At 40.1% G+C, this 26,910-nt stretch overlaps 1 protein-coding gene across 2 annotated transcripts in view; it reads right to left on the bottom strand.

The window, feature by feature from the left end:
• Positions 1-1,120: 1,120 nt before the first annotated feature.
• LOC110046444 (laminin subunit alpha-like) overlaps positions 1,121-26,910 on the bottom strand; it is a 54,520-nt gene continuing 28,730 nt past the window's right edge. For both annotated transcript variants that reach the window (XM_089279417.1, XM_089279418.1), the window contains exons 32-52: positions 26,759-26,910; positions 25,823-26,175; positions 25,419-25,535; positions 24,949-25,242; positions 24,339-24,564; positions 22,570-22,655; positions 21,446-22,017; positions 19,712-19,964; positions 12,697-13,211; positions 10,609-10,711; positions 10,140-10,295; positions 8,886-9,028; positions 7,681-7,881; positions 7,114-7,244; positions 6,491-6,758; positions 5,967-6,150; positions 5,554-5,709; positions 4,790-4,949; positions 3,434-3,564; positions 3,070-3,292; positions 1,121-1,568 (exon numbers count right to left, since the gene is read on the bottom strand). The exon at positions 26,759-26,910 is cut by the window's right edge. In XM_089279417.1, the coding sequence (XP_089135543.1) occupies positions 1,408-1,568; positions 3,070-3,292; positions 3,434-3,564; positions 4,790-4,949; positions 5,554-5,709; positions 5,967-6,150; positions 6,491-6,758; positions 7,114-7,244; positions 7,681-7,881; positions 8,886-9,028; positions 10,140-10,295; positions 10,609-10,711; positions 12,697-13,211; positions 19,712-19,964; positions 21,446-22,017; positions 22,570-22,655; positions 24,339-24,564; positions 24,949-25,242; positions 25,419-25,535; positions 25,823-26,175; positions 26,759-26,910 (4,585 nt within the window). In that variant the 3' untranslated portion in view covers positions 1,121-1,407. The remainder of the gene's footprint in view (positions 1,569-3,069; positions 3,293-3,433; positions 3,565-4,789; positions 4,950-5,553; positions 5,710-5,966; positions 6,151-6,490; positions 6,759-7,113; positions 7,245-7,680; positions 7,882-8,885; positions 9,029-10,139; positions 10,296-10,608; positions 10,712-12,696; positions 13,212-19,711; positions 19,965-21,445; positions 22,018-22,569; positions 22,656-24,338; positions 24,565-24,948; positions 25,243-25,418; positions 25,536-25,822; positions 26,176-26,758) is intronic.

Raw genomic sequence — 26,910 nt, 5'->3', positions numbered from 1 at the left:
GGGGGGAGGGGAGGAGGAGGGAGAATCTGTGAAAATTATAGGCTGCGGGGCATTGATCTACGTTATGGTTACTTTATGGTGAGGAGACTGGGTTTTTCCTTAGGCTTTTGACTCCCACATTTAACATTTCACAAAGGGAAAGTGCGAGCAGTTACTTGTTCTGGTTTTGCCATTAAATAGAGTTTTTGTGTTGCCACTATTTGGCTAGTGCTGATTCATAGAACTGTTTTTTTTTTTATCAATTCGAGGTATTTTACTTTAAATTTCACCGCGGCCTTAAACTCCCCTCACTGCCTGGTAACCGAGCCTTTCGTAATGGTCGATAACAATTCATTTAAATTCAATTAAAAATTCCTGTTTTGTTGCGTGAAGCATGCAAAAAGACTTGAGGTGTAGATATTGTATGCCAAATTGTTTTCAGGTTAATTTGTTTTAACCTACTCCAGTTCCTCAACTCTCTCTTCTCCGCCCTGTACAGGGGTCAAATAGAGTTCAGGAACTGGACTAATCATAAATGTTAGTCCAGTAATATTAGAGCCCAGTCCACACTACGCCGGAAAATTTTGAAAACGAAACCATCACCGGTCATTTTGGATTTGAGTTTAAAGAGAACTTAACAATAGCAATAATAACAATAATCTTTACTGGGTCAGAAGAATGATTTACACTGAAGATATATTAGAAAATGATTGGGAAAATAGATAGGAAGTAATTATTATAAAAAAGAGCCTAGAGGCTAAAAGAACGGTTAGGTTTTTGAGTTAGCCCCTATTAGTTATTTAGAATTATTTTTAATAAAAACGAGAGCACAAGAAAAGAAAACCAGACCCAGAAAGTAGTGCTTAATAGTGTTGTGATAAATAATAGCATTACTATTTAAACTCCTTAGAATAATGTTCAGACACTAAATGATGTTTTACTTCTTTAGCAAAGGAAAATGTACTGAGGTCTTTCAGGTAATGAGGGATGATAGGGAAATCACATGTTGATCGTGAAGTCATCGTTTGCGAAAAGCTCCGTTGTCAAAATGCTCGGTGGACGGTAGGCCTAACCGTTGAAATAAAGCTGCGTTTTCAAATTTCTCCGGCCTAGTGTGGACGGGGCCTCAGACACAAAGATATTTTCAAAAGCTATAATTTTATTGTAGGTAAGAAAGGTACATATGTTAATAAAGTAAAGATAATGTTTAGCTTGCCAGTTCAATTAACTCTTCTAACTTAAGTGGAAATGGCTTTTTACTTCTTTGTAGAAAACTGAAACCTGCGCCCTATTTATTTGCTAAACTACAAACTTTGCCTGAAAATCAGCGCGCTAAATAAACCTATTAGCCGACAAATTTGTCACAAAGTCTGTATTCAAAATATAGTTCAAGAAATTGAGACTTAAATGAAGCAAGTACACTCTCGTTCAGTTGTAAGGGCATCCTCCAAGGTACACATTGCCAGCCATGTCAATAGGCTTAGTCAGATACAGACTTTTCGATTTCCTTCCTGGGTCCATGGACTGCAAATTACGTATACACCCTGTGAACGGTTCAGAGGCTGTCACGCCCTTGCCGACCTCACCCTCTGAGGAAGAATGGATAACAGCAAGCAAAAATTAATAAATTGTATGTAATCTAAAAACAGGAAACCTCACCAACCAACCCGAGTAACACAAATAATCTAAAGGTCTGTCACAGGCTGTAAAATTCTTCCGCCTGCAGGACAAAATCTCTAATTATCTTGACCTTCGCTGCGGTAGAAAGGGATTTGACGCCCCGGTCACGAGCATCTTACTCTATTTCCCTGAACACCCAGTTATTGTTTCGCTTACTTACTTACTTAATTACCAAAAACTGGATGATCAGGGCGTTTCACCTTGATCTAAACGAAGTGATGACCTGACTGAACCGGCAGAAAAATCTGTGGCACGGTGTCCAATTTGGGCGTTGAATGAAACATGCTAGGAAAGCCAACGACATAAAATGTTCTTGCGAAATATTCCTTGCACGACGTCCTCTAAAGTCGTCTATATTCTAGAAAATTGCGATAAGCGATAAAGGTGTACAGGAAGATCCAAAGTTATTACGTTGCTGAAAATTATATTCCTTGCGCAAGTGAAAAGAAGCAAGAGTTTACAGTCGAACCTCTCCATACGAACACCTCTCTAATACGGACAGTTTCCTAATTCTCATACATTTCCCCTAAAAAAACTCTATAATAAGGACTCTCTCTAAAACGGAAAACGGACACTAAATGTCGGCCCTAGGGAGCAAATTCATACAAATTTAACCTCTCTATTACGGACACTCCGGGGACCATTCGATAATTTGCGGTATGCACCAATTCTTGTGCGCGGTTATTAGAATTGTACTTTTATAATACAGTGTAGTAAGCTTCTAGGTGCAGTATTTCGCTTTGTTCCAAAATTCGAATGTACAGCATGTAACTGAAAAGCACAATATAGTAAATCAATTTAGATTCAGAAATTCACAAGACACTCACTTTTGGGCCTGATTTTAGTTACTGAACACTCTAAACTGTCAGTAGAGACTTAAAAGTGACGTCACCATAGTGACCTCTCCAATACGGACAGCTCTCTAATACGGACACTTCGCTCTGTCCCTTCGGTGTCCGTATAAGAGAGGTTCGATTGTACTTCCCGCTTACTTGTTTACATCTGCAGCTGTAATCATCACAACAACAAAAATAACTGCCTTAAAACGAATCAGAGCTCAGAATCGATCAATACGACCCACGTGTTCCGGTCGGAAACAAACTATATTGAATAACCAGGCCTAATTTTATGACGAAAATCTGTTTTCTGTTTTCTGAACGAATTGTGTGGTTTTCCGCATGTTCCAGTGAGTTCTTTTCTACTGAGTTTATAATCAGACTCCTTATATTCCATGATGTTAGTTCCAAGGCAATTTAGCAAATATGGTAAGATGTCTGCTACGCGCTGATAACATATAAGAAGAGAACCAATCGGAAAGCTACAAGTTCACTGAACAGATAGTTCTCATTTTAATATCGATAAAGAGGAATGAAACAGAGCCATTGAACAATAAATCTTCAGAGTCCTGACCTGGAAGCCCTCCAACATAAAGAGGATCGTAGATATTAGCGTCCTTCTGAGAGCCTTTGCCACCTCCTGTCTGTACGGGGCCACCATCAACTTGCAGTTGGACCACAGTTTTATCTTTAGTTGCTTTAATTGTGTGCCACTGTCCATCGCACAGCTCCAGTGGGTTATCAGCAGTATATTCCACCACTAACTGACCTCCACCATTCTCCGCACGGAAGAAGATCTGAAGCAGGGATTTGCTCGTTAGCTTTAACTGCTGGCTTATAAACAAACAGCTCATGTAAAAACAGCTCTTCATCTACCCGGAGCAGAAATAATTCATAGAAGACAAACGGACACGCAATTAACATGCTTATATACTTACATTGCCACGAATCATCTCTAACACGATGTAGTCTCCTTTGGCACTTGACGAAGACAACAGAACACCAGTGTGTGATGTTGGTTTAATTTCCAGCATGATGATTTCCTCTTGTCCCACTGTGTATCCTTCAGCTGAACATAAAACCCACAACAAAAGAATGTAGCATTACACAGTGTAACCAAGTCCCCTTTCGTTCTGAAAGATGAGAATTAACTAAGGTAGATTTTAGCATAGGTAATCGTATGAATGCCGGTACTGCGAGGATTAACATGACAAATGATATTTGAAAATTCTCCCAAAATTGCAGGAGCCTTTTATGGGGCGCCAAGTGTAAAATATAATTTAATTGTAATTGTGCTAAGTTTTACGTTTGCCGTGATATTTGCAGTGCATTGAACCTAAAGTCGTTAACGCCTTTGGGCTAGTGGCGCCCTTGATATGTGCCTTCAATTTCTCAGGATGGCAATCGTGGACTGTTGGTCTCTAGCTGAGTATAATTCAGATTTACTAAATAACATAACATTTAGTAAAATAGTAGCTAAATAATATTTTCACAGTTAAAGCCCCATATTTCGACTCTCACGAAATAAAAAGGTTATCCCGGTTTCAGTAGCATGAAGCGACTAGGAGTATTTCTACCCCCCCCCCCCCCCTAGGCCCTGGATGGAATGCTAGTCCATCGCAGGGTTACCCCCCAGCATTAAGGTCGCTGGTAGCCGTTTATACACCTGGGTAGAGAGAGGCTCTGTGAGAGTAATAAAGGTGTCTTGCCCAAGAACACATCACAATGTCCCCGGCCAAGGCTCGAACTACTTCGGTCACTGTACACAATTAAATACTTTGGCTACTTTGGTCACTGTACACAATTAAATATTGTTTCTTCTAGTTAATTTCTATCTGTAGTTATTTTTCCTATATCATTGTAAACCATCTTACATTAAGTTGTTTTTCTGTAAATAGTGTGTAATAATAAAAACTGAAACTGAACTGAACCCGGACCGCTTGATCCGGAGTCGAACGGACTAACCATGAGGCCACTGCGCCTGCCGACTCTCACCAAGGACAAAGAATATTTTCTTTACCTCGTGTGGTCCACCGTTTCTTTTTTTAAGGCCAACAAACTAAAGAACATACTTGGATTGATTTCTAGTACTCCAAATAACTTTCGTGTTAATTTTCTGCTCTACAAATTCTAATATTATTCAGTGCTGCGGGGCGCAATATTGCATTGGCTTTTGGTCCACCGAGGGCAAAATAAGTTGACTTGGAACGGGTTTTCAACGAAGTTTAGCGGTTGACTCATAAACTGAACTAAACAGTCCAAGCCGGCTTTACTTCTTTGGGCCAAAATCTTACCAACTTGTAGGAAGCCACCACCATTTTCGAAGCTGACCCCAGAAGAAGGACTGTCTCGGTAACAATCTTCGGTCTTGAAGGAATTAGTTGGGGGACCAATGTCAAGAGTGTTGACTGTCACATTCCTGATGCATCCTGGTAAACTTACTCGAGAACCAGACTAGAAACAACAACATTATCATTATAACTAACCTACTGTAGAACACAAGACTGCCACAACACAATTTACTAATTACCTTCTGAAGTAATGTTCTACTCTGCTAACAGTTCAGATAAGTAAGTAACCAACACCTTTTAACACGTAATATTGCTATTGTTGCGATAAACAAAATTACCTTCAAATCGAAAGAAATGTTTACATTACAAAGATAAAAAACATATGCAAAAAGAAAATAATGAGAGACGGTAAATTGTCAGCTCAGTGAATGAATGATACAGATGATGGCCTGTTCATTTGTTGCGAGCTTCGGTCGAGCCCAGGACTTCTCAGAACATTGTTGGGCCCTCTAACAAATGAGCTGCTGGGTTCTTATGTGACACGTGTCCTGAACATTGCTAGGATCAGCGATGTCGAAAGTGTCGTGTGTGATAAATAATAAAAAAAAGGTTTTATTTCATGTCGGTGAATAAATGGTAAATACGAAATGTTATCTGACAGGATTGAAACGGATATGTCTCCATCCACACAGACTCGGGCCCACTTTCTGCTCTTACTAATGGTTGAACGCTTTTCAAAGAAGCAAAAGGAACTGGGTGTCACTAACCGGGACACGTTTAGCATCAAATTTTTCAGGTGTTCCGCCCAAGAAGAGCTCTTTTAGTGCATTTATGACTGTAGGGCTACCAGGAGCTTGTCCTGTGGCGACCTTTTCATCATCTACATAAAGCGTACCGTCAACTTCCTTGCGCATAAACCGTACCTAGTGAACAGAACATTTTGCAGGGTTACTGACAAAAACCAAGTTAAACGCTAAGTTATATCTCAAGGTGGTAAGTTTAAGACTCCATGCAAAAATATCTCTTTTATTTCTATGATATTGTTTTAAGACTTGTTCACTTGAATTTGACAGGTGTTTAAGGAATTAAAAATAAATATGAATACAAGCAATTCTTATCTAAATAACGAACAATGTGTGCTACGACTGTATCGCAAGTACAATAGAAGTATTGAGCTTACACTGTGCCACTTTCCATCACTGTAGGAATCTTGAGGCGAGGTGAGGCTCAGGATTCCACCACCAGCTGTAAAGCTACATGACACTCTGCCTTCCTCCAAATGACACTCTATAAAGTCAGACGTCCCCGTGTATAACAAGATGCCATTCGGATTTGATGCACGGAATTCAAAACGTAATCTAGTCCTGCAAAAGAAAGGAAAATTAACTGACTGCTTTAGAAATACTTGAAAAGTAATGGCCTTACATCACATTCTCATTTCGGTACCACACGATGGAGAAAAAGCAGAACGTAGATTCTGAAAAAACTTGCAAAAGCGAAAATACACAGACGTTTCTGCATAGGATAACAGGTTCCTCCAATAAGATTCCTGAAAATAGTCACAAATGCAGCTTGGCTTTGGGAAAAAGTGCCGGAAGAACGTAACCTATTGATAGGTATAGTAACGAGGTAAACAACTTCTCACTTTTGTTATCGTGACACACAATAAGATTAAAAGTTCAACAGGAGCATATTTACACTTACTTTTTGCTAATTAACTTGGACAGCACGCTAGCTTGAGTAATAGTATACATCACGTGACTGTTGAGGTCATAACCAAATCCTATTGCTCCAGCTTGCTGTGCTGGTTTCTCAGGCATTGCACAAACTGGAGGCTGTGTGGTGGTGGGAGGGGTTGTTGTTGGGGAGAGGGTAGTGGTGACTTTCTCAGTTGTACTGGGCTTGGTAGTAATCTCAGGAATACTGCTTGGTTGTTCGCTGGTTGTAACAGATTTCGGTGTGGATTGGAGATCTGATAGTGGAGGCAGAGAATAATTATGCATTGAAGATAGAATCAACCAAGCTACACTACATTATTCCGTCCGCAAACGTGTAAAACGCAAGCGGCGATTGGTTGGGATTTTTTGACGTCAATTCTATAACCTTAATCTCTAAAAGTGCCGACCATGGACAAACGTGCTCGATCTTTTTATGATAACACCGAAATTCACCTGCGATTTAGAGGGACAATCGTATCTTATAAATCTTGACTTTAACATTGAACCCTCCAGGGAAAAGTGATCTGTACATCGTGGTTAATTGTACAGCACTACATGCTTCTTACAAATTCCTGCTAAGTTCAATAAAAAGGAAAGATTTTTACTCACCTCCAGGTTTTGGTACTGTGGGCGCCTCTATGATAAGGTTTTTAGGTGTCTGTTCTGAATAATCATCGTTATCGAATATCACCTTATTTCTTGCCTTGTAATTCATAAAGTTGTACAGTCTAGTGCCAGATCTGTCGATCAAGAGAGTCATAGTTAGCCTTAGCTATCCCTAGTCTCCTGTAACAAAAACTTTGATTACAATGGAACGTTAAGTCATGTAAGTGACTACTGACTGGGTCAAAAGAACATGGTAATATCATAATATCCTTTCCCGTGATGACATGTATTCACCGATAACGCTGGAGTATCAAGTTACACTTCAACGTGGGTCAGACGAGCTCCCGTTTGGGAAAGGAACTTGCTTGCGCTTTCCCCGTCCCTATGGAAAGCCTAAATTCACTTAATATATACTGCAGCAAGATATGTTTCCAAGTTAAGGAATAACCTAGGCCAGCTTAAACATTAAACTTAACAGAAAATGAGAATTTTCAACACAAAAAAAAAAAAAATAAAATAAATAAGTTAATAAATAACTATATAGAGAAATAAATAAACAAATAAACGTACTTGTCTTCGAACGTCAAGTCTCTGATGGATCCGTCTTTCAGAGAGGCGAGGAAAACAGTGTCAAAGTCTCTATTCCTAACAGTGTCTATGAAGCCAGCAGGAATACCTCCAAGGTACATATCCTGTGTCGTCTGAATATATCGAGGCATCTTGTCTTGAAATTTACCAGACACTCTTACGTCATCAACGTCAAGATCAAACCTAACAAAATAGATATCACACACTCTGTCCGCGTGAGTCAGAAAACAGTGGAGGAGCAAAGCAACTTGAGATACCCGTCCGCCTGAGTGAAGCTTAGAAACTAAAATAATATGTCAAAACTAAAATTAAAAGAAGAACATAGTAATCAATACGGAAAGGAAAGAGAGTTTTGGCCGGGCTGCATTGCGCGCTGTACAACATTGGAAAACGATAGAAACCTCGCTAACATGCACAACAAAGCAATAACAGACGCGCGAAAAACATCATGGTCAATAATATATGGATATGGACGCTCATCACTTAGGCACAAACCAGTTCTTAATTGTTTAATACAGTCGAACTTCTATATAACAGCCCTGTATTTAGCGGCCACCCTCTAGCGGCCAGTTTTCAAAGTCCCGATTTTTCGCTCGTGCAAACACTGTATTTGTTACCGGTATTAGGCGGCCACCTCTATTAAGCGGCCGCGGCCACCCTGTAGCAGTCCTATGATTGTCTTTTTTTGTTATTTTCACCTGTATTAAGCAGCCACCCTGAACGTAACAACTATGAAATTCGGAACTTAGCAACTTTGTTGTGAACTGTGAGGCATAGAAATACAGTACTGTACACCATAGAAGAGTAGGGAACAATCCATTGCACAATACTTTAACACAATGTTACGTATGTTATACCGTTACAAGTTACAAGTTAGTACTGAACTTTGTTTAAAGTATTGATCGCTTGAAAGAGTGTTGATTGTCCTATTATTTCCTTGCATGAAGTGTTCTTTTTAGTGATGCAGTATTGAGTGGCCACCTGTATTAAGCCACCAGTTCCTCAAGTCCCGAGGGTGGCCGGTATAGGTCGCTATATACAGGTTCGACTGCATAATAAAAAAACAGTAGAAAGAGACACTTGATTAAAGCTAACATAAAATCATTGCATTCCTTCGTTAGCATGTCTAAGATATTTTCACCAAACGCAACGAAATTACTTAATCAGTTTTGATTACAGACACTCACGATGTACCATCCAAATAAATGGACACAAAGTGCCACTCGCCGTCATTGAATCGATTGTCAGTCTTTAATGTCAAAGGAGTGCTTCCCGCATTGGCTAAAAGTGTCACTTTCCCATCTATCAGGCCCAGAGCGATAAAATCTTTCTGAAATTAGGAAAAAATATCAGCGAACAATGGATTATCAATCAATAGTAATAATATAGTGGAACCTCCACTGACCGACGCCACCTCTCCACACACCTTTCACCTCTCTACTCTTTGCTCCGGTGCACGGTCCATATATTCACTCTTATTTAACCTCTCTACGACGGCCACCATAGCGCTTCCTAACGACCAAAAAAACCTCTCGACAATGGCCAATTAAAGAACGACTAAAGAACGGTGTATATAAAACCCCATATTTATTGTAAAAGGTCACGAAACTTGATCCGTACCAAGCGTCGTTGGTCTCTGTTTCTGTCTTTTGATATATTTTGATTGCGTTACGTATTTATAAGTAGCAATAAGCATTCGTTCAAAATAAAAAAGTTGCAGCCCACGCCCCAAACAAAAAACATCGAATGTTATATTACACCCCCACCTCCCCATAACTGCCAGCTCTCTACTATGCCCACTTTCTATCTGTCCCAAGGTGGCCGTTGTGGTGAGGTTCGACTGCATTGGCTTGAAAACTCTTTTAGGTATGGAATATTTGAAGAGTACGCAATCTATATAAACCGTTAAGAGCTAATCTCACTTAATCACACTTAATTAAAAACTTCGAAGCTAACTTCTGCTTTCCTCTGTTGTCTTTGAACATCATGCTTCAAAAACGCTCGGTCTCAACTCAAGCTTACAGCCTTGTTTGCTTTGTGGGAAGGCAAAGTTCACAGGTGACACATGTATGTCCAATCAGACACGAAATCCAATCGATTTTTTTACCGTCAGTGAAAGTTCGCCCAGTCAACGAATTTACTTATGTGCTGTCAGATACTTCTCCCATTTGAAAATTATGCAGTTGGCCATGAAAGATTGCTTAGTTGAAAACCTGCGTTTTCCAGTCATCATTTGAAGACAAAAATACTACACTACGGTCAAGCAGTCAGCCCCTGATCCTTTGATGTCACTCGCTTGGCTTTCCAGGGCAACATTGCCAAATGTTGAATTCAACAGAAGTAAAGTTATTTCTGATCAGGTACAGTGCTTCAAATCATTATTCAAGCCGACCCCACCGAGCGTTAACTATCAAACAGATTAAAAGACTTGAAATACTTACCCCTTCACTGTGAGCCTCAAGAAAAATGAGCCCATCTTTTGTCTCAGGAACAACTCTGAACGACAATCCAATAGTAAAACTTTTCTTCGGGCTGTCCAGGAAAGGGTCTATAGAAAGGTAACTGCCATCCTCTAGGAATGTGACATTGTGCGCTGCCTGTAAATCAAATGGAATGTAGAATGAGATGGAGAAGGTGTGGTGGCTTAATGTTTAGTGCACTTGACTCCGGATTGAGCGGTCCAGGTTCAAGCCCTGGCCAGAAACATTGTGTTTTGTTCTTGGGCAAAACATGTTACTCTCACAGTACCTCTCTCCACCCAGGTGTACAAATGGGTACTGGTACAAAATTAATACTGGGGTCTGGGAGGAGCCCTGCTATGGAGTAGCATACTAGCTTGATCCACAGGGTGATTGCGTCTCTTAAAAAAGCAACCATGGCCATGAAGAGTGACTCAAAGAGACTACTCACCTTAACTTGACATCCCACAATGAAGCCTGGAGATGCCAGTAACTTGATACCACCAGGGAATAAATTCAAACTTGTAAGACACCCTTTGAAAAACATTTTAGTTCTGCACGATAGAAAAAAATCATTACCTGTTACAGCATGAGAATAAGGCCTGGAGCATGAACAGAAGGACAGTAAAGTGGGGAGCAAGTGACTATCAACTGACCTACAATCCCAGACAAAAGGGACACGGAGCAAGTTCTCCCCTTCCCCCACTTTCAATGTTGATAATCAGGTGATTTTTCCCTTTTTTGTTCGAGACTGAACGCGATATTTTCCAACATTGATTAGGGGGGAAGGGGGATACGTGATACAGTTCCAGTGTCCCAACTACTTTTGGCCGGGATTGTCTGAAAGAGATACCCGAGGAATTTTCCAATGAAGGTAACGCCAGCGATTGTCATGGCGTCACGATATTTTAGAATTCGATTTCGGCTCAATGACCTACACTTTGTTTCTGGAAATTGGACAGAACTTTTCTACGTTAATCTAGATTAAGGCTCGGTGCAGATATTCGTGGAATATAACTTGTAACCGCCTGCAGCAAAACGAAATTTGGGACTTGCTTCAAGCAAAATGGCATTTAAGGGAAGGTTAGAACTCGTGTCCATTATTTAAGACATTTTCCAGGATTATCGATTCGCAAAGTAGCAGATCTTTGTGTTGTTTAACGGAATAGTGTTAAATAAATTGACTTAAACCCAATGAAATGCTTATCGGTGTAGAGTAATCATATATATCACCAATACACGCGACACGACAGCTTCCGGGTTCCGTGTGTTTTATGAACGCGCACGAATAACCACAACGGTTAACCACAACGGTTAACCATTTGAAAGTCAGCGTTTTGCAACCTAACCTTTCCTGTTCTTCCCAATTGGCAGAAGGTTCAAAAATTTCTCACTTCACATTATTTGAAATGCAGGATGGAAGCAATTTAGTGGCAAAATGGTCGAGTTTGACGCTTGAAATATGGTTAACCGTTTGCCGGAGATAATAAGTTAACTACGTAACTACCCTTTTTATTTCAATTGAACGGTTAACCATATAAACCCTCTCGGAAAGCTCTCTGTTGCTAGTTCTTGATCCCAGACAATGTTAAATGGTTTATCGTAATTCCTATAAAGCGGAAAAAGGTATAATTCGAATGACACGTAGCAGTTTGGAACCAAAAAGTGTTACCAGAATGGTTAACTGTAAGGGTTAATCGCAGCGGTTAACCCGGTGACACTTCTGAAGCCGAGAACACACCTCGCTTTGTACGCGTTCCGGTATTAGAGGAGAAAACGAAGAAAGACATGCATAATTTAACCGCGTTTAGGTAGCAGCAACGCTTTATTGCTGTCCACAGATCAACTCCGCGAAACGGCGAGGACAAGGCGAAAATATCCACTTGCTCGGTACCTATTGTTTCAACCGAATTTGCATCAATCAACCACCCCTCTAAAGACGGAGACAAGGTCGTATTTTTCAGCGCAGGAAATAGAAACATCCTTTTTAAACACAACATCTTGTACAAAGTTGCATTTTACGGTCAAGCAAGTAAGCCGTTCGCCCCTCAAGAGGCAACAGAAGGTCATGCCACGGACTCACCAATCGCCTACCGTAGAGGGTCATTTAGAAAGATGACTTCACGTTTCTTAGTGCCCACCCAGGTAAAACTTGCCATTGTATGTTGTTGTTTTTTTTTTAGTAGCGCTCGTTAGCTGTACCCGCGAGACGTTACACCTCCCCTCTTCTCCAAGCTTTGTTAGAGCGAGTGGTGTGACATTCTTTAAATTCTTCTTTCAGACAATCCCAGACAAAAGGGTTGGGACACGATGCAAGTTCTCACTTCCCCCCACTTTCAATGTTGATTATCAGGTGATTTTTCCCTTTTTTGTTGGAGAAAACGCGATATTTTCCAACACTGATTAGGGGGGAAGGGGGATACGTGATACAGCTCAAGTGTCCCAACTACTTTTGGCCGGGATTGTAGATAAACTTTCTATTGTCCTAACCTATAATCCGCGCATTATGCGGATACTATATTATGAATTAATTACTTACACTTGCGCAGGAATTGTGGTTCTGTTTTCGATGCCTCCCCAGTAGACATAATCTGCAGTCACAAATTTTGGAACTTTTCTGTCATAGAAACGCATTTCATTTGCAAGCACCTCTTCGACTCCCTTGGAAGAAATCTTGAAAGTAAAGCTATAACCGCGAAGATCGGTAGCTTTCTTTACTATAGTGACCTCGTGTCCGGTGTCGTAGACCTTTTTAGAAGCCACTCTTTTGTATCCATGACCCATATTGTAAGAGAAAACTACATGTCCATTAGATAATTCCATGGCTTGAAATCGTGAAGTGTCTTCATCATCAATAACAATGACTAAGATTCCATTTGACGAGGTCGTTGTAAATTTGAAGTCTATCTCTCCCATGGGATCAATTCCATAAGGACCTGATTTGACGAATCCTGTACCAAAAAATGTTCTACTTGGGTCTCTATCGTCCGCTGCAAACTCTGTATTTCCGCTTCGCGAGTAACAGAATTCATCTTTCGCAGGTTTCGTAAGAGGCTGAGTAAAAAGAGGGATTAACAAAAAAATGAAGATAAGATATTTGATGAAAAACATACATGAACTATGTGATTATATGAACTAAGTTTCACATAATCAACATTCGTGCTCTGTCCTTTTTAGATTGTCCTTTCTAGGGACTAGTCAGACCATTCCATCGCTGTCAATCTATAATCTTTGGTACAAATTTGTATAGGCTTTACTAAATAGGAAAATGAGGTTTCTGTGATATCAAAATTCGTCATTAGGGACCGTTCATTTTTTATAAGGTAGGGGGGCTGGTGGGATTTGGGGGGGGGGGCCATGCGAAAAAAAATGGCTTTCGAGGGGGGGCCATCCCAAAAAAATAAGGGAAAAAGGGGGGGTCACGTGAAATATTTTAGTAAAACTTTAAAATGGCATGATGTTTGAATATCAAAAAAATTGCTATAGAATAAACATAGAAGGCAGGATACAAATTTATTATAAACTTTCCATTTGCTTTAAAAAAACGTTTGGCGACAAAAAGCATTTGTAGCTACTGAAAAGAAGTATTTAACACTGTTATTTTCGAATGCAACTTTCACTGGCAGTCATCTTCATCTTCGCTGTCGTCGAGTTCTTCGTCGCCGCTTGTGCTGCTATGGGAGTCTCCTTCACCAATGCTGCAAGAAGCAGCAATGCTTTCCGTCAGAGTGTACTCTTCAGGGTACATGAAGGTGTAAACATAATCTCTGACTTCCTGCTCAAGGTTGGTGGTGATTCTGCTTCTTGCAGCATTGGTGAAATAATTCCCTTCCAAGAGCTGTGCGATGTATGGCCCATCTCTTCTAAATAACGACGTGGCAACATGCTCAACTTCAATACACTCTTCCGGGACGGCCGTTCTAGGAGGGTACACAAGGCATTGTGGAAGATCATTTCCTAGCGGGTTTCCAACACAGATTCCATAAACCCGTTGGACGTTGTTTTCAGTCCGCTTCCTCTTTCTTTCATTTGACTTTCTGTGGTTTTCTTTTTTCCTTCTCCTTTTGTTGATGTGCTGTTTGAGTATGCCCTTGAATATGCTGTTATAATTGCTCTTATTTCCTAGTGCTTCCATGTCCTGCGTGACCTTCGTCAACTTAGCTTCTATAAATTTGATCTGTTTTACATTAAAACTGTGGGCAAATTCTTCGCCCTGCTTTAAAGCAAGCCCATTGGACTGAAAGAGTGTGGAATCGTGGCATTCAACTTTTCCACCATTGCTCTGTGTTCTTTGATGGAGAAGTTCAGTTTTCTTCCATCACTGGGCTTCAACTGGTACCCTGGCATGGAAAACTCACTCGCCCTTTCTGAACAGCCATCCGCACTTAGAAAGATTGCTTCTTTTGCTTGTAAGATGTCAAACTGCCTGGATCGTTCAGCTGTAAACCTTTTCTTAAACGACTCGTCGCTTTCGCCATTATTGCGCATTTTGGAATGAGCCTCTTTCATGATTATTATGGACGTGCCCCGTTCTACATCGTGCAAGACATAGCAGCACTCAACTAACGTCAAGGAGCTTAAAGCAAAAATACGCACTCAACGTATAGCATCAACCCCATTTTAAAGACGGGGTTTGCAAAAGAGGAGGAAATAAAAAGGAGGAATAAACCTATACATCGAGCAAGAGAAACACAAGCTCGATCAGATAGCTGCAAGAAACATAGGAATGTCTCTAGACAAACGTGTAGCTTTCTCAAAGTAAAGCTACGGCGTCTCCGAAGGAAATCGTAGGAGAACAAATATGATATCCGTGATAACGATCTACCTACTGCGCTTGCAAACAGTTCTAGTCACAGCCGGGCCCGGCGTCACAATATAGAATGCAAGTAAGCAACATGTTCACGGTAAATTTCATATTTTGTCCCTCAAAAGCAAATTCATGGAGATTTAAAAGCATATCTTGCAATAGAAATGAGCCTAAACAATGCATAAACACATGGCAAATTACAGAGGTGTCAAACTCAACGAGTCGACATGCAGATAACAGCGGAAACCATGCAGACCTATGACCTGTAAAAATTTGCCATAGCACGATCTAACGGCTCAACTCCACTCAATTCCTCCTTATTACACAACATGAAGTGCCCTTCATGAACACGAGTGAAGCGACAAGAAAGGTCGAGTGACCGAACAGAGAACGGTAAATGTACAAATGTCACGAACCGTAAAAGTCGTGTAGGCTAGTCAACCCCATTTTACCTTGAAAATTAAGAAATTTTAAACCATAGATAAATTTAAACCACAACAAGTATGCTAAAATTTATAAAAAGTAATCCACTATTTGCAAGATTTGAGAACACTCGTAGCTTTTTGTTTTACCTGGACAGGGCAACATTTATACATGCCTATCATTAGAGTAGAGGTAAAAACCTTCCAAATAAAGACATCTGTAAATTAAATGTAACAATGTGTTTCACACAACACATCAACAGATTTCCAGTTTTTTCACCACACTTCGTACTTGGTTCAGTATCACAATGCAGGAGCAAGGAAAGACTCTGTTCCAGGTTACTGTTACTTCCGTAAGATTGAGAAGTTTATGAATGAGCACTATGAGGAGGGGGAGAACTACAGAGAGTTTCTAAAGTTGTCCTGTCAAGAAAAGGTAGGAGAAATTTGTTCTTTTTGTTGTGAATGGACTTGATCACCCATAGAAAGATATCCTAAACCAGTTCCTGACCATTCCTGCCTACCGGAATACCACTACCTCTCCTACCAGAAGACCCCAAAAGAAGGGCGTGATCCAGATGACTGGCAGCCAAGGGTCCAAGCGAAGAAAGAGCATGGAGGTGGCAGGCTGGTTTTATCTGACCCAGAGAGCGTTGCTCTATTTGCAGATAAGTTTATTGTCAAATCAAAGTTTGTGGTGGATTATCTTCAGCATCTTGAAGTGCTGGAATTTAAAAGGAAAAGGAGAGCAGAAGAAAAGGCAAAGTTAAGTAGAGACGCAAAAGATAAATCATATGAGGATTATCCTTGGACTGAGTTGTGCGAAGATCTAACCAAGCTTAAAAAGCAACGTGTTCCAGAACAAAACAAGTACTTGAACCACCACGGGCTGAAGCAGCATTTGAAAGGCAGCAAGAGTGAGAAAGTAAAGGCAATTGTAAGACATTCATGCTTGCGGCAGAAGAGTCCTCCCAGAGCTGGCCAACCAACACTGAGAAATGCCAGGACATTGACACAAAATGACAACAGGGTAAGTGCTGACAGCAGTGAAACGGATGAAAGTGACAATGATGAGTATGACAGTGATGCCATTGACTCTAGGGGAGATGACTCAAGTGACGTCATTCTTGCATTCATCAATTCAGATGAGGAAGATACCAATGAGAGGCCAAATGCCACACGCTCAGGGCGAGCCATAACTAGGAGATCCGAAATTGACTTCTCTTTCTTTTGATTTGTTTTTTAAACAACAGCTCTCTGTAGTATAGGGATTGTAAATATTGTCTTCATAGTGAGCACAATAACGTGAAGTAGGGGGATAATAGAGAAATATTAAAAAAGTTGAAATCTAAATATTGTTTGTTCAATTTTTTTTTTTGGGGGGGGGTCATCCCAAAAAATGACCGCTATAAGGGGGGGGGCATGTGAAAAAATTGGTAAGCTGAGGGGGGGTCATGCGATTTTTAAATGGTGCTTCCCAAATCCCACCAGCCCCCCCTCCCTCATAAAAAATGAACGGTCCCTTAAGGCAACATCAATAGAACTCAGTCGAGCTCTGTTAGGATAACAACTTCTCAAACTCATCAATAATTCACCAGGTTAAAACAAAGAAAATCACAACCGTGAAGGAGGTAGGATAGGATCCTTAATTTTGTATCAGATACTCGAGACAGTATTCCATCGACTATCCTAACACCCCGAATTTCGTCAGAAATACTCCGCTGCACGTCGTGCACTGCTCTAGTCACGTCTTTCGGTGTTACAACAGAACAAAGCATGGTCTGGATCGTACCCAACTGCATCAACACGGTGGTTTGCTTTAGACTTCTTCTTTCGTTAACAAGACGCATGTCTGCGTGAACTCGGGCTTTTTTGAACAACACGACACTTTTATGTCGTTACCGCCTCATTCCTTATGAACTAGCAAAGTTGTGACCTGGATGCGCGAGTTCACTCTGTAAAAATTTGGAATGACAGAGTTTCTTTGTTTTGTTTTGTTCTTTTTTTTTTCAACCCATTGACGCCTGCATAAAATTGCACACGTACCACCCCTAACTCCCTGGCGTTTTTTCTCAGAGCAAACGTAAGCAAAAAAATACCCCACATGCGCAGTATTCAACACACCGCTCATTTAAAGTTGAATAAATGATGGGCCAAAATATTAAAAAAAAACAACAAAAAAGGCTTAACTTGACGTGTAAAATTGATAACAAAATAAGAAGTTATAGTCTTATTTTTTCTCCGCTTCGCGACAATAATCGAGAAAATTGAATACGCAAAAATGAGTTAATTATTGACTTCGGAGGACAAAACGAAACCGAATATCACAGAATTTCCATTCTTTTACTATAACGGATAACATTTCAGAAAACACCGGAAAATGTAAGCGAAAAGCACATGTAAAAACCAGTTAAAAGACATGAAATAAGTATGGGTTATTGACCAAGCTTGTTCGGTCAAGATGGCTGGATATCTGTCAAGTTCTTTTTTTGCGTGTTTATGGACCGAGACGGAGTCGAGGTCCATAAACTCGCAAAAAAAGAACGAGGCCAATATCCAGCCATCTTGACCGAACAAGCTTGGTCAATAAAGGATTTATTATATGGCTTTCGAAGAAATTTTTCTTGCGGGACACGGCGGGTAGTCCCGAGCGGGCAAGATAGCTCCATCTTGCCCGCTCGGGTAGCAAATCACAGCGCAGGATTTGATTCATCTTGCCCGCTCACGGAGCTAGCCATATAATAAGACTATTTCTTCCCCGCGGGACGAAACATTACTTCGCGGTGAAAGAAAGACGGAAGTTGTATGTCAACAAGCCAATTATTTTGAGATAAATCGTATGTCAACACAGGCGGCACGATTAATACGTGCCATTTTGCTGTTGGCGATTGCGTTACAAATTTAGCCGTTTATAAGACAATGTATGAGAATGCTTAAAAAAATGCTCTAAGATACGTGTAGAACGGGCCGCCTGTGATGTCAACTGTGTCAAATTAGTACCCACTTAGTTCTTTTATCAGGAATTCTGTAGTAGCTGAATAAATCCCCAAAATATATATTTTGAACGAAGCGAATAAACTAAACAAACAAACTGGGGACGTCGCCCTAAATTAAATATGCAGAAATCCAAGGTGTAGAAATACTGTTTGCTTTTAAAACCTCAAATTCCCAAATATAGGCAACCAAATGTAAGAAACGTGACGGGAAGTTGAATAACAATACATTTTGATTCGCGACAAAGCAAAAAAAAACTTATCTAAAAGCAAAAAAATGGTCAAAATTTCGCACACAAGCTTCTCCAATCTCGTTCCCAGAGCCCATGTGTCTTTTGGTCAGCGCCAAGGCACGAGCTATGGAATAATCAGTTTCCAGACTCAATTTCACGGCGCATGCCTACCTTGGTTTAAAACATGGCAATCTCGTTCCAGTGCCCACGTGTCTTTTGGTTGGCGCTGTCTTGGCGCTGACCAAAAGACACGTGGGTCTGGGAACGAGATTGGAGCTTCTCAGCATGACAGCGTGTTCAAATTAATTCCTCACGCTAGTTTATTATGCCGACGACTTTTGCAGACATCTTATCGGCCGTGGGTTTACCAATCGTTCTAAAAGTGGAATTCAACTTCGAAGTAATACTGTACATTACCATTTTTGTTTTCTTAAGTCCAGGAAGCTGCTTTGAATCCACGTATTCAAAACTTAAGCATACTTGAAAACGCTCCGATCGTTGTGTTTTCGCGGCAGTTAAAGGTTTGAGCATTCTGTACACCTTGATCTTCCATTCTGGGGCTACCTAAACATTTACTTGTGTTTTTCCTTTCCTTTTTTCAAGTCCCGAAGAGGTAATTAAATGAAGATCAGAAAGTCCTTTTCGTCTCCAGACGCCGCGCTCCTTTTGGTCAGCAGCATAACGTCGCCCGTGCGTGTTAAGGACTTGACTGCGATTTGCGAATGAACGAAAAAAATTTCAACTCGGGCATTTCCTTTGGAAAGCCCGAGTAATTAATACCAACACACACCACTTGAGTTGCCCTTGTTAATTTTGTGGTAGAGCTCTGCTGTTGTGAAAAAGGTTGTGGTTGTTCATACTGGTAAAATAACCTACAAATGTTTACTGATCTCATGATGGATTTAAATCTTGAAATCTCTTTTTGCGTATGTGAAAAACTGAGTTTTTTGATGATGTAATGCTGCTCACGCCCCCCAAAAAACAGATCATGACAATTTGTAACGTTTTGTGAGCTACGACGCGCTTTGTACTCCCATAAGGCATGCTGTTTAACAAAATGACAGAGCCTGTTTTATAATGACATGGTTTCATGACCTACATCTGAATTCCACGATCCAACAAAGTGATTATTGACTTGAAGGCCATCAAAACATCCTGTGTAATTAGCTGCAACGACTTCAGATGGCAGCTCCATCTTCGAGGGAACTCCACCAACAACAAGATCACTATCCTTGTTAAGGATGATTTTGGGGTTACGTATATCCTGTGCCAAAAGTTTGTCATTTGTGATGGTCTGTTTTATTTTGTTTTGATCAAAGAACTCGACTGAAAGCTTTGCTGAATTTCCCGTCCTATAAAAAAAAATAAACAAAATAAACAGAATTAAAAATCGATAGTAACATTAATATTGTAGACAACGTTTGTGTAGTGTGACAGTATGGATAAGCCCACAACTAACAACTCACAGCTACCACATAGACTAACCACTCACAACTAACCCACAGTCTAACAACTCACAGCTGACACACAGACTAACCACTCATAGCCGACGCACAGTCTCACAACTCACAGCTGACACACAGTCTAACAACTCACAGCTGACGCACAGTCTAACAACTCACAGCTGACGCACAGACTAACCACTCACAGCTGACGCACAGTCTAACAACTCACAGCTGACGCACAGTCTAACAACTCACAGCTGACGCACAGTTTTACGACTCACAGCTGACGCACAGTGTAACAACTCACAGCTGATGCACAGTCTAACCACTCACAGCTGAGGCACAGTCTAACAACTCACAGCTGATGCAGTCTGACAACTCACAGCTGATGCACAGTGTAACAACTCACAGCTGATGCACAGTGCGATCGCTCACAGCTGAGGCACAGTCGAACAACTCACAACTGTCACAGAGTCTAACCACTCACAGCTGACGTACAGTCTAACCACTTAAAGCTATCGCACAGAGTAACCACTCACAACTGATGCACAGTCTAACAACTCATAGTTACAAGGGCTCAATTCCTACAAACAGGCCATGTTAGATGTATCCCAGCACAACATATGAATTTCGCCTTCTACTCTCTATATATAATTTTCTGTCAAGTAATATCACTTATTTTCTTCATTGTTAATAAGAAGCTTCTTCGTTGTTCGATCAAAAAGCTTTAAAAAAAGATTCTTGAGTGACTTAATTAGCTTAATTGAAGGTGAATTCTATATAAGGGAACGTTTGCTTTGAAAAAAAAAAATGATTTCGCATGCGTAACTAGTGCCAGTCCCAAACCGCGTGTTAGAATTTTAAATCCCTAAAACTTGGAAATAAAGAGAAAGAGTTCCGATTTTTCTTATGAATCAGAAATAACTTAGCCTTCTTTATAATCGTACATATAGAATTGCAGTTTACATGCAAAAGAGCAAAGATACTATAGAAAGTCTGTTAATACGGGTGTTTAGTACCTCATAACTTCTATGATCATGAGAGTTTCATAAAACCCATCCGTAGCATTAAGCATGTGGACGTTCTCAATCTATTGACACTGATTTGAATTTTCGGATTTAGATGCCTTTTAAGTTTTAGGTTTTTTTTCTATTCTGGTCACTTGACTAATCAAATATGGCTTGGATTTGAAACTTTTGCAGGACTCTTCAATGGAGCAAACCTATGCAAACAGCTTATCCTTAGGAGGTCTGGTGTTCAAAATATGACGGCTAGAAACCTTCCATAACAACAAATTCAAGACCAATCAGTAGTTAAGAAGGACCCCCCTTAAGAAGTATATTATTGCAGTAGTTCAAAAAATAACAGCATTGACAGACGAGACTTACAGGCCAGCTTCAAGCTTATACCAGCGGTCACTATCAGTCGCAATATCTTGATTAGTATCCACATCAAGATAAAATCCTGAAGTACACATCTTGAGATGAGGTCTAGCAGCTTGTAACTCCACAGCTATGAAGTCCGCTGAACTGCACTCTCGTGACTGACGTTTCAGACGGTATCTGTTTGAGTTTCCAGCATCTCCCATGAACAGTATCAGTCCATCAGGCTTTTCTGGCTTCAAATACATGAGGAAGTTGAGAGCCCTGGTCTGCCTCTGGACAGCCCGTGGGGGTAATGGTGAGCTGGTAGTTTTGCCATCAAATTTCATGACGAGGGAGGTGTGTTTGAGCAAGACATGTGCTCTGTCCATCATTCCTCTGATATCATTCAAGCGCCGAACCACCTCAGTGTCTAACTCCTCGATGATCTTCTCCTGTCGCTGTTCTTGAATTACCACTTTCTCTTTAATGACTTTAGACATATTCAAAGCATTCATCACTTTCTCTTCAGCTTCAGTGATGTTGCTATTTGTAGCAATGATAGACTCCTTGAGGCCAGAGAGACCAGTCAGCTGCTCCTGAAAACACAGAACAGTGTCCTCAAGGTGAATTTAGACAAATTGTTGTGTGTTGGTACTGTTCACGTGTGATCGGCATCACAATTTTCCTCACAACATATCACTTAACCAGAAGAAAAGTTATAGGGAATACAATAAGTCATAGCTAAAGGAAAATGTAGCTACATTTTGAACAAATTATTCCAATTAGTCCCTTACAAGGAGACCAGTCACACGTTCAAACCACTGTTTCTCAAAGTTTGTTTCTGAAACAATAGCCCTACTTGATTAATGCTTTATTCTGGGACAGACATTTCAAGCAACAAACTAACACACAATAACAGTGCCATGGCACACCCATCAATACCAGTGCAATGCTTGAAGTTATTTTAGACAAGCTTTTTAAAACATTTATTAACAATGCTTAACATGGTTTGTTCATACAATTGGATTGCACGACCTTTAGATTACCTAACCATAGCACTGTGCCTTAAGTTAAAGTGCAATTAAATCTCAACAACAGGGTCTGGATTTAAGAGGGTTCATGCACAGGACACTGGGATACAAAAGTACCTCCACTTCCTCAGCTTTCTCCCATGCATCATCTGCCGTCACCTTTGATTGTGTTGCATTCTCACCAAGGTCTCGAGCTTTTTCACCTAAGTGATACAAAGTTAGTTTTTAATGTCAATAGTGTCTGCACTGCTTTAATAAGCTAACTCTTTGATCTGTAAAGTTTTCACCTTTTGTCCAAACGAGTGAGACAATCTCAGATAGTGCAGAGTGTAATGTATAGCTCTGACGCAGTACTCATAACACAGTTCCTATATAACCCCTGCTATTCACTCCTGGTTTGTATTGACCTTGCTAGTCAGCTGAGGATTTTGATGAGACATAATCTTAGCCGTGAGTATGTTTGATGTGTGTATTTTCATTCACAGTCCAAGAATAACTTACAATTAATTACCGTTTGTCAAGACAGCTCTCGAATTTTACTGTAGTGTTTTACGTTGATTGTTGCTCATTTTAAATTAAATAATACATTTAAGTAGCGAACGTGACAATTTCACTCTTCACGAAAACGTTTGTAACTTGATTCTTTTGTTTTCCTCGCAAGGTATGTAACCTAAAACTCTTGTTTTCTCGAAACACACGGAAGATGTGCTAGTATTCTTTTCACAGCTGGAGATAAATGGAAGAAAGTTGAATGTCGGATGAAGAAATGGAAGATGATCGATTTGCTTTATTTGAAACGCAAATTTTCTTTTGACCGATAAACAGGAACTAATCTAATTATCAAATTGTCACGGAACAGCACGTTCTGTTGCCACCTTTGGCTTTAACAATAAAACCTCTTAAATTTAAAATACACACTGATATCGCTTAATACAACTGAGGGGCGTTTCAACGAGAGGTACTGAAAGTAAACAGCGCTGCTTGACCGAGATTATATCCTTCATTGGTGAACGAGTCCCCTCAGAGACGGATAAAATTTATGTTTTCAGTAGGTGCCACGGAGTCTGCAGCAATATTTGAGAAGTTTCCTGGGTTTTTTGTTCAATTTGACAAGTGTTAATGCCACTCACTCGGGAGAGTTTCGGCTGCCGCTTTGAACATTTTGGTCTCTTTGATAGACACAATTAAAGGATGAAATAAACGCACTAGTGTAGTTTGGAAACAATAGATGATATTTCTTGAACCAAGTTAGGCGTCATTCCAGAAGACACGCAGTCACAGTAGCCGGCATCCTTGTGTCGTGCTAACGATGCTAGAACGCATGCGTATGACTTACTAGGGTTCTACCACAAGGAAAAGCGCTCAACGTTAGTGTATGATCTTGTATGAAATGTATCTTCCAGCTGATATGTAGTTGACACTAACTCTTATTAATCTGCGCATGCGTTTAGAGCAAATATTGGTTTTCTTCTAAAGAGAAAAGTACCACAAGGAGAGCAAGGGGCTTTCTGAAACAAATATATAGTTTTTAAAAGTGATCAACGAAGTAAGGTAGGTAAACATATACTACCCATTTACGTAGTGCTCACAGGTACCTACCCCATCCTACCCCCCTTGCTGCAAGCCTAATTAATTAATTGAATTTAATTAATTAAACAAACATTAAAGTTTACACCTTATTGCCATAGTACTTTAGCGATGTCAACCCCCAAACCATCCCAATAGTGCACTCTGCACTAAAAATGCATAAAATCTTCAGCGGAACAACAACAAGACTTGACTGCTTTAGACGAAGGACACACATTAGAAGCAACCAAGATCCAAGCACTTTATGGAGAAGTTCCCCCGTAACACAAGACTAAAAGTTTAACTGTAATATAACCTACCTATATCACGTGCCATTCCTTCAAATTCAGGAAAATTCTTTGCCACCTCAAACAAATCTCCAGACACACTTTGAATCTTATTTCTGATGAGGTCCAGTCTCTTCTTAATGTCTTCAAGTAGACTAGACAGTTCATTGTCCACTTTGTCCTTTGTCTCGAATGCACTCTCATTTAGTATTGAACTGACATTTTGAGAGTTCTTTGCCATGTTGCCGATATTTAGAGACTAAAAAAAGAAACAGAAAGCAGAACCAGTGACTAAAAGCAATTCAAAGGAAGTTGTGTACTCAAGGAAAACCCCCCAGCAGATTATACAGCGGATCTTGTAAACACTAGCCTCGAAATAACGGGAAGCAGGATAGGGATGGAAAGAAGTAAGGAATATGCAGTCAGGAAGCCCATGGGAAATAGGACGCACATGCCCCGCTAAGAAGGCTAAAAAGATGCACTTCTGTTCATACTTACAGCGAGTTGAAAACTGGTATACATATACATTTGCAGCCTTTTGCTTCACCCACAGGAGCAAAGAGGACGAGTGATACATATAAATGTAAATTCACACCATGGCTACTCTATGGCTGGGCCTGAAATATATCACAAATAACCGTACCTCATCTCTGGCATCCATGGCTAGATCCTCAGCTTCTTGTGCGATTGCTAATGCATCTTTCAAGGCTTGAGCAATGTCTGAATATCTTTGTGATGCATTAACTGCTTTGTTGGCAAACTCGATGTCTGTTAGAAGTTTCTCCAGCTCATCAGCCTGTCTACGCAGTTCTTCTGAAAGATTCTGTGCAATATTCACTGATGGAGTTAGCTTATCCATGGTTTGAGAAAGATTGGCCATCCTTTCAGTGACTTGATCGATGAGATCATCTAAGCGTGGAAAACTTCCATTGAAAGCCTACAGAAAAATTGTCCAATATACATGAGTATACAAGACACTGAAATCACGAGACATTAACGCGACTTTTTCTAAATTCTCTACGCTACGAACATGAAAAGAAATCTGCAGTGATTAGTAATGAGAATCAAGATTGGGATCAAAAGGACACACAAGCTATTCGTTTTACTGTGTACCTCCAACGACTCGCTGCTATTTAACAGTTTACTTTTGATTGTCTGAATCACATCCTGCAGGCTTGTTAGAGCACTGTCAACTTCTTTTTTCTTCAGAGCTGCCTCTGTTAGTGGTGTCTAAACAAAAAAAAAGTAAAACAATGAACAAAAGTAAAACCTTCATCTTCAGCATAGCATTTCAGTTACAATTCACATTGTTATCTTATATTGTTTTGTTTGTATTCCTGACATTGTTTTAACATAGAATGATGCCTCACTTGCGCAAGGCTAACAGCTTAATTCGAGCTGTAAGATGCTTGGAAACCACCAGAGCCAATGTGATAAAGCAGAATGTTAAAATCTTTTAAACAAGGCCGTTTGACACAGTTTTGGCAGCAAAATTAATAGACAACATTTGGACAAACCTGGGAGTCATAGCTCCTGCTGATGTTGTTGGTATCCAAGGCAAGGCTGGTGTTTTCCAAAACACTACTGGTCTTGTCCAGAATTGAGGTAAATTTACCAAGCAATTCACTAAGGGTTTTGTTGACTTCCATAAGCTGGCTCCGCAGGCTCATTGTATCATTGAGCATTGACTTGGCTTTATTGATTGCCTCCATCACCAACTCCTGCTCCTCAGTCATTGTTATATTTGCAGCATCAAAGTTTCTATCCACAAGTTCCTTCAAAATTTCCTCTGCCTCTTCTAACAACAGTGTCTGGTTTGCTTTGTCAGTCTTTAGGGTTTTGGCTATTTTTTCAGCGACGTCTACAATGCCTGATAGGTAAGAAAATGATCAATTTTTGTTAATACGTACATTAAGTTGTACTGCATGGTCCCTGGAAACTTATTTCAAGTTCTATTTTTCGTAATCTATGACAGTAACATTCATCATGTGTTGAAAACTAAGCAATGGGATGTTGTGACGTAACCTAAATTGGTAAAGTTAGAATCACGCGCAAGTATGCATGAAGGGATTACGTGAGCAGGTTTTTTTCTTCATAGCATGCATGGTGCTTCCGAACAAATAAGTGTTTATAAAAGGTAAGAATGTATAGTTCATACCTATGAGATTTTGCAATTTAGGATAGACAGTTCCTTGCTAAAATAAATCTTTGTTAAACTATGAAAGTGTGCAACTTTCTTGAAAACAACATAATTACACTGCAATTATGCTGTAGCGTGCTGACAAGTTGTATTTTTCCTTGTAGATAGGTAGTGCTATATATGACCATAAATTCTAACATAAGCCGATTTTGATGGTAACAGGAACTAAATGGTAACATCTTTGAATGCTGAATGTTGTGACATCTCAAATCCACAACTATACATTATACTAAAAAAATTAAGCCCTACTTACTTTGCGTGCTATTAAGAGCCTCCTTGATTTCTTCCTCTAAAGCCAGAGCTTCCTCTTTAGTGGATGTGGCATCTTCCAAACTTATTGCAGCTTTATCAGTTATTTTCATGATAATTTGCTCGACTTCCTCTGTTTTCTCCTCAGTAGAGCCT

Source organism: Orbicella faveolata, unplaced genomic scaffold, assembly GCF_042242905.1.
Source record: "Orbicella faveolata isolate gen_17 unplaced genomic scaffold, um_ofav_v1 contig_47, whole genome shotgun sequence".
Taxonomy (NCBI): domain Eukaryota; kingdom Metazoa; phylum Cnidaria; class Anthozoa; order Scleractinia; family Merulinidae; genus Orbicella; species Orbicella faveolata.
Note: the sequence above shows the minus strand (reverse complement) of the source record. Positions and strands in the feature narration are given on the sequence as shown.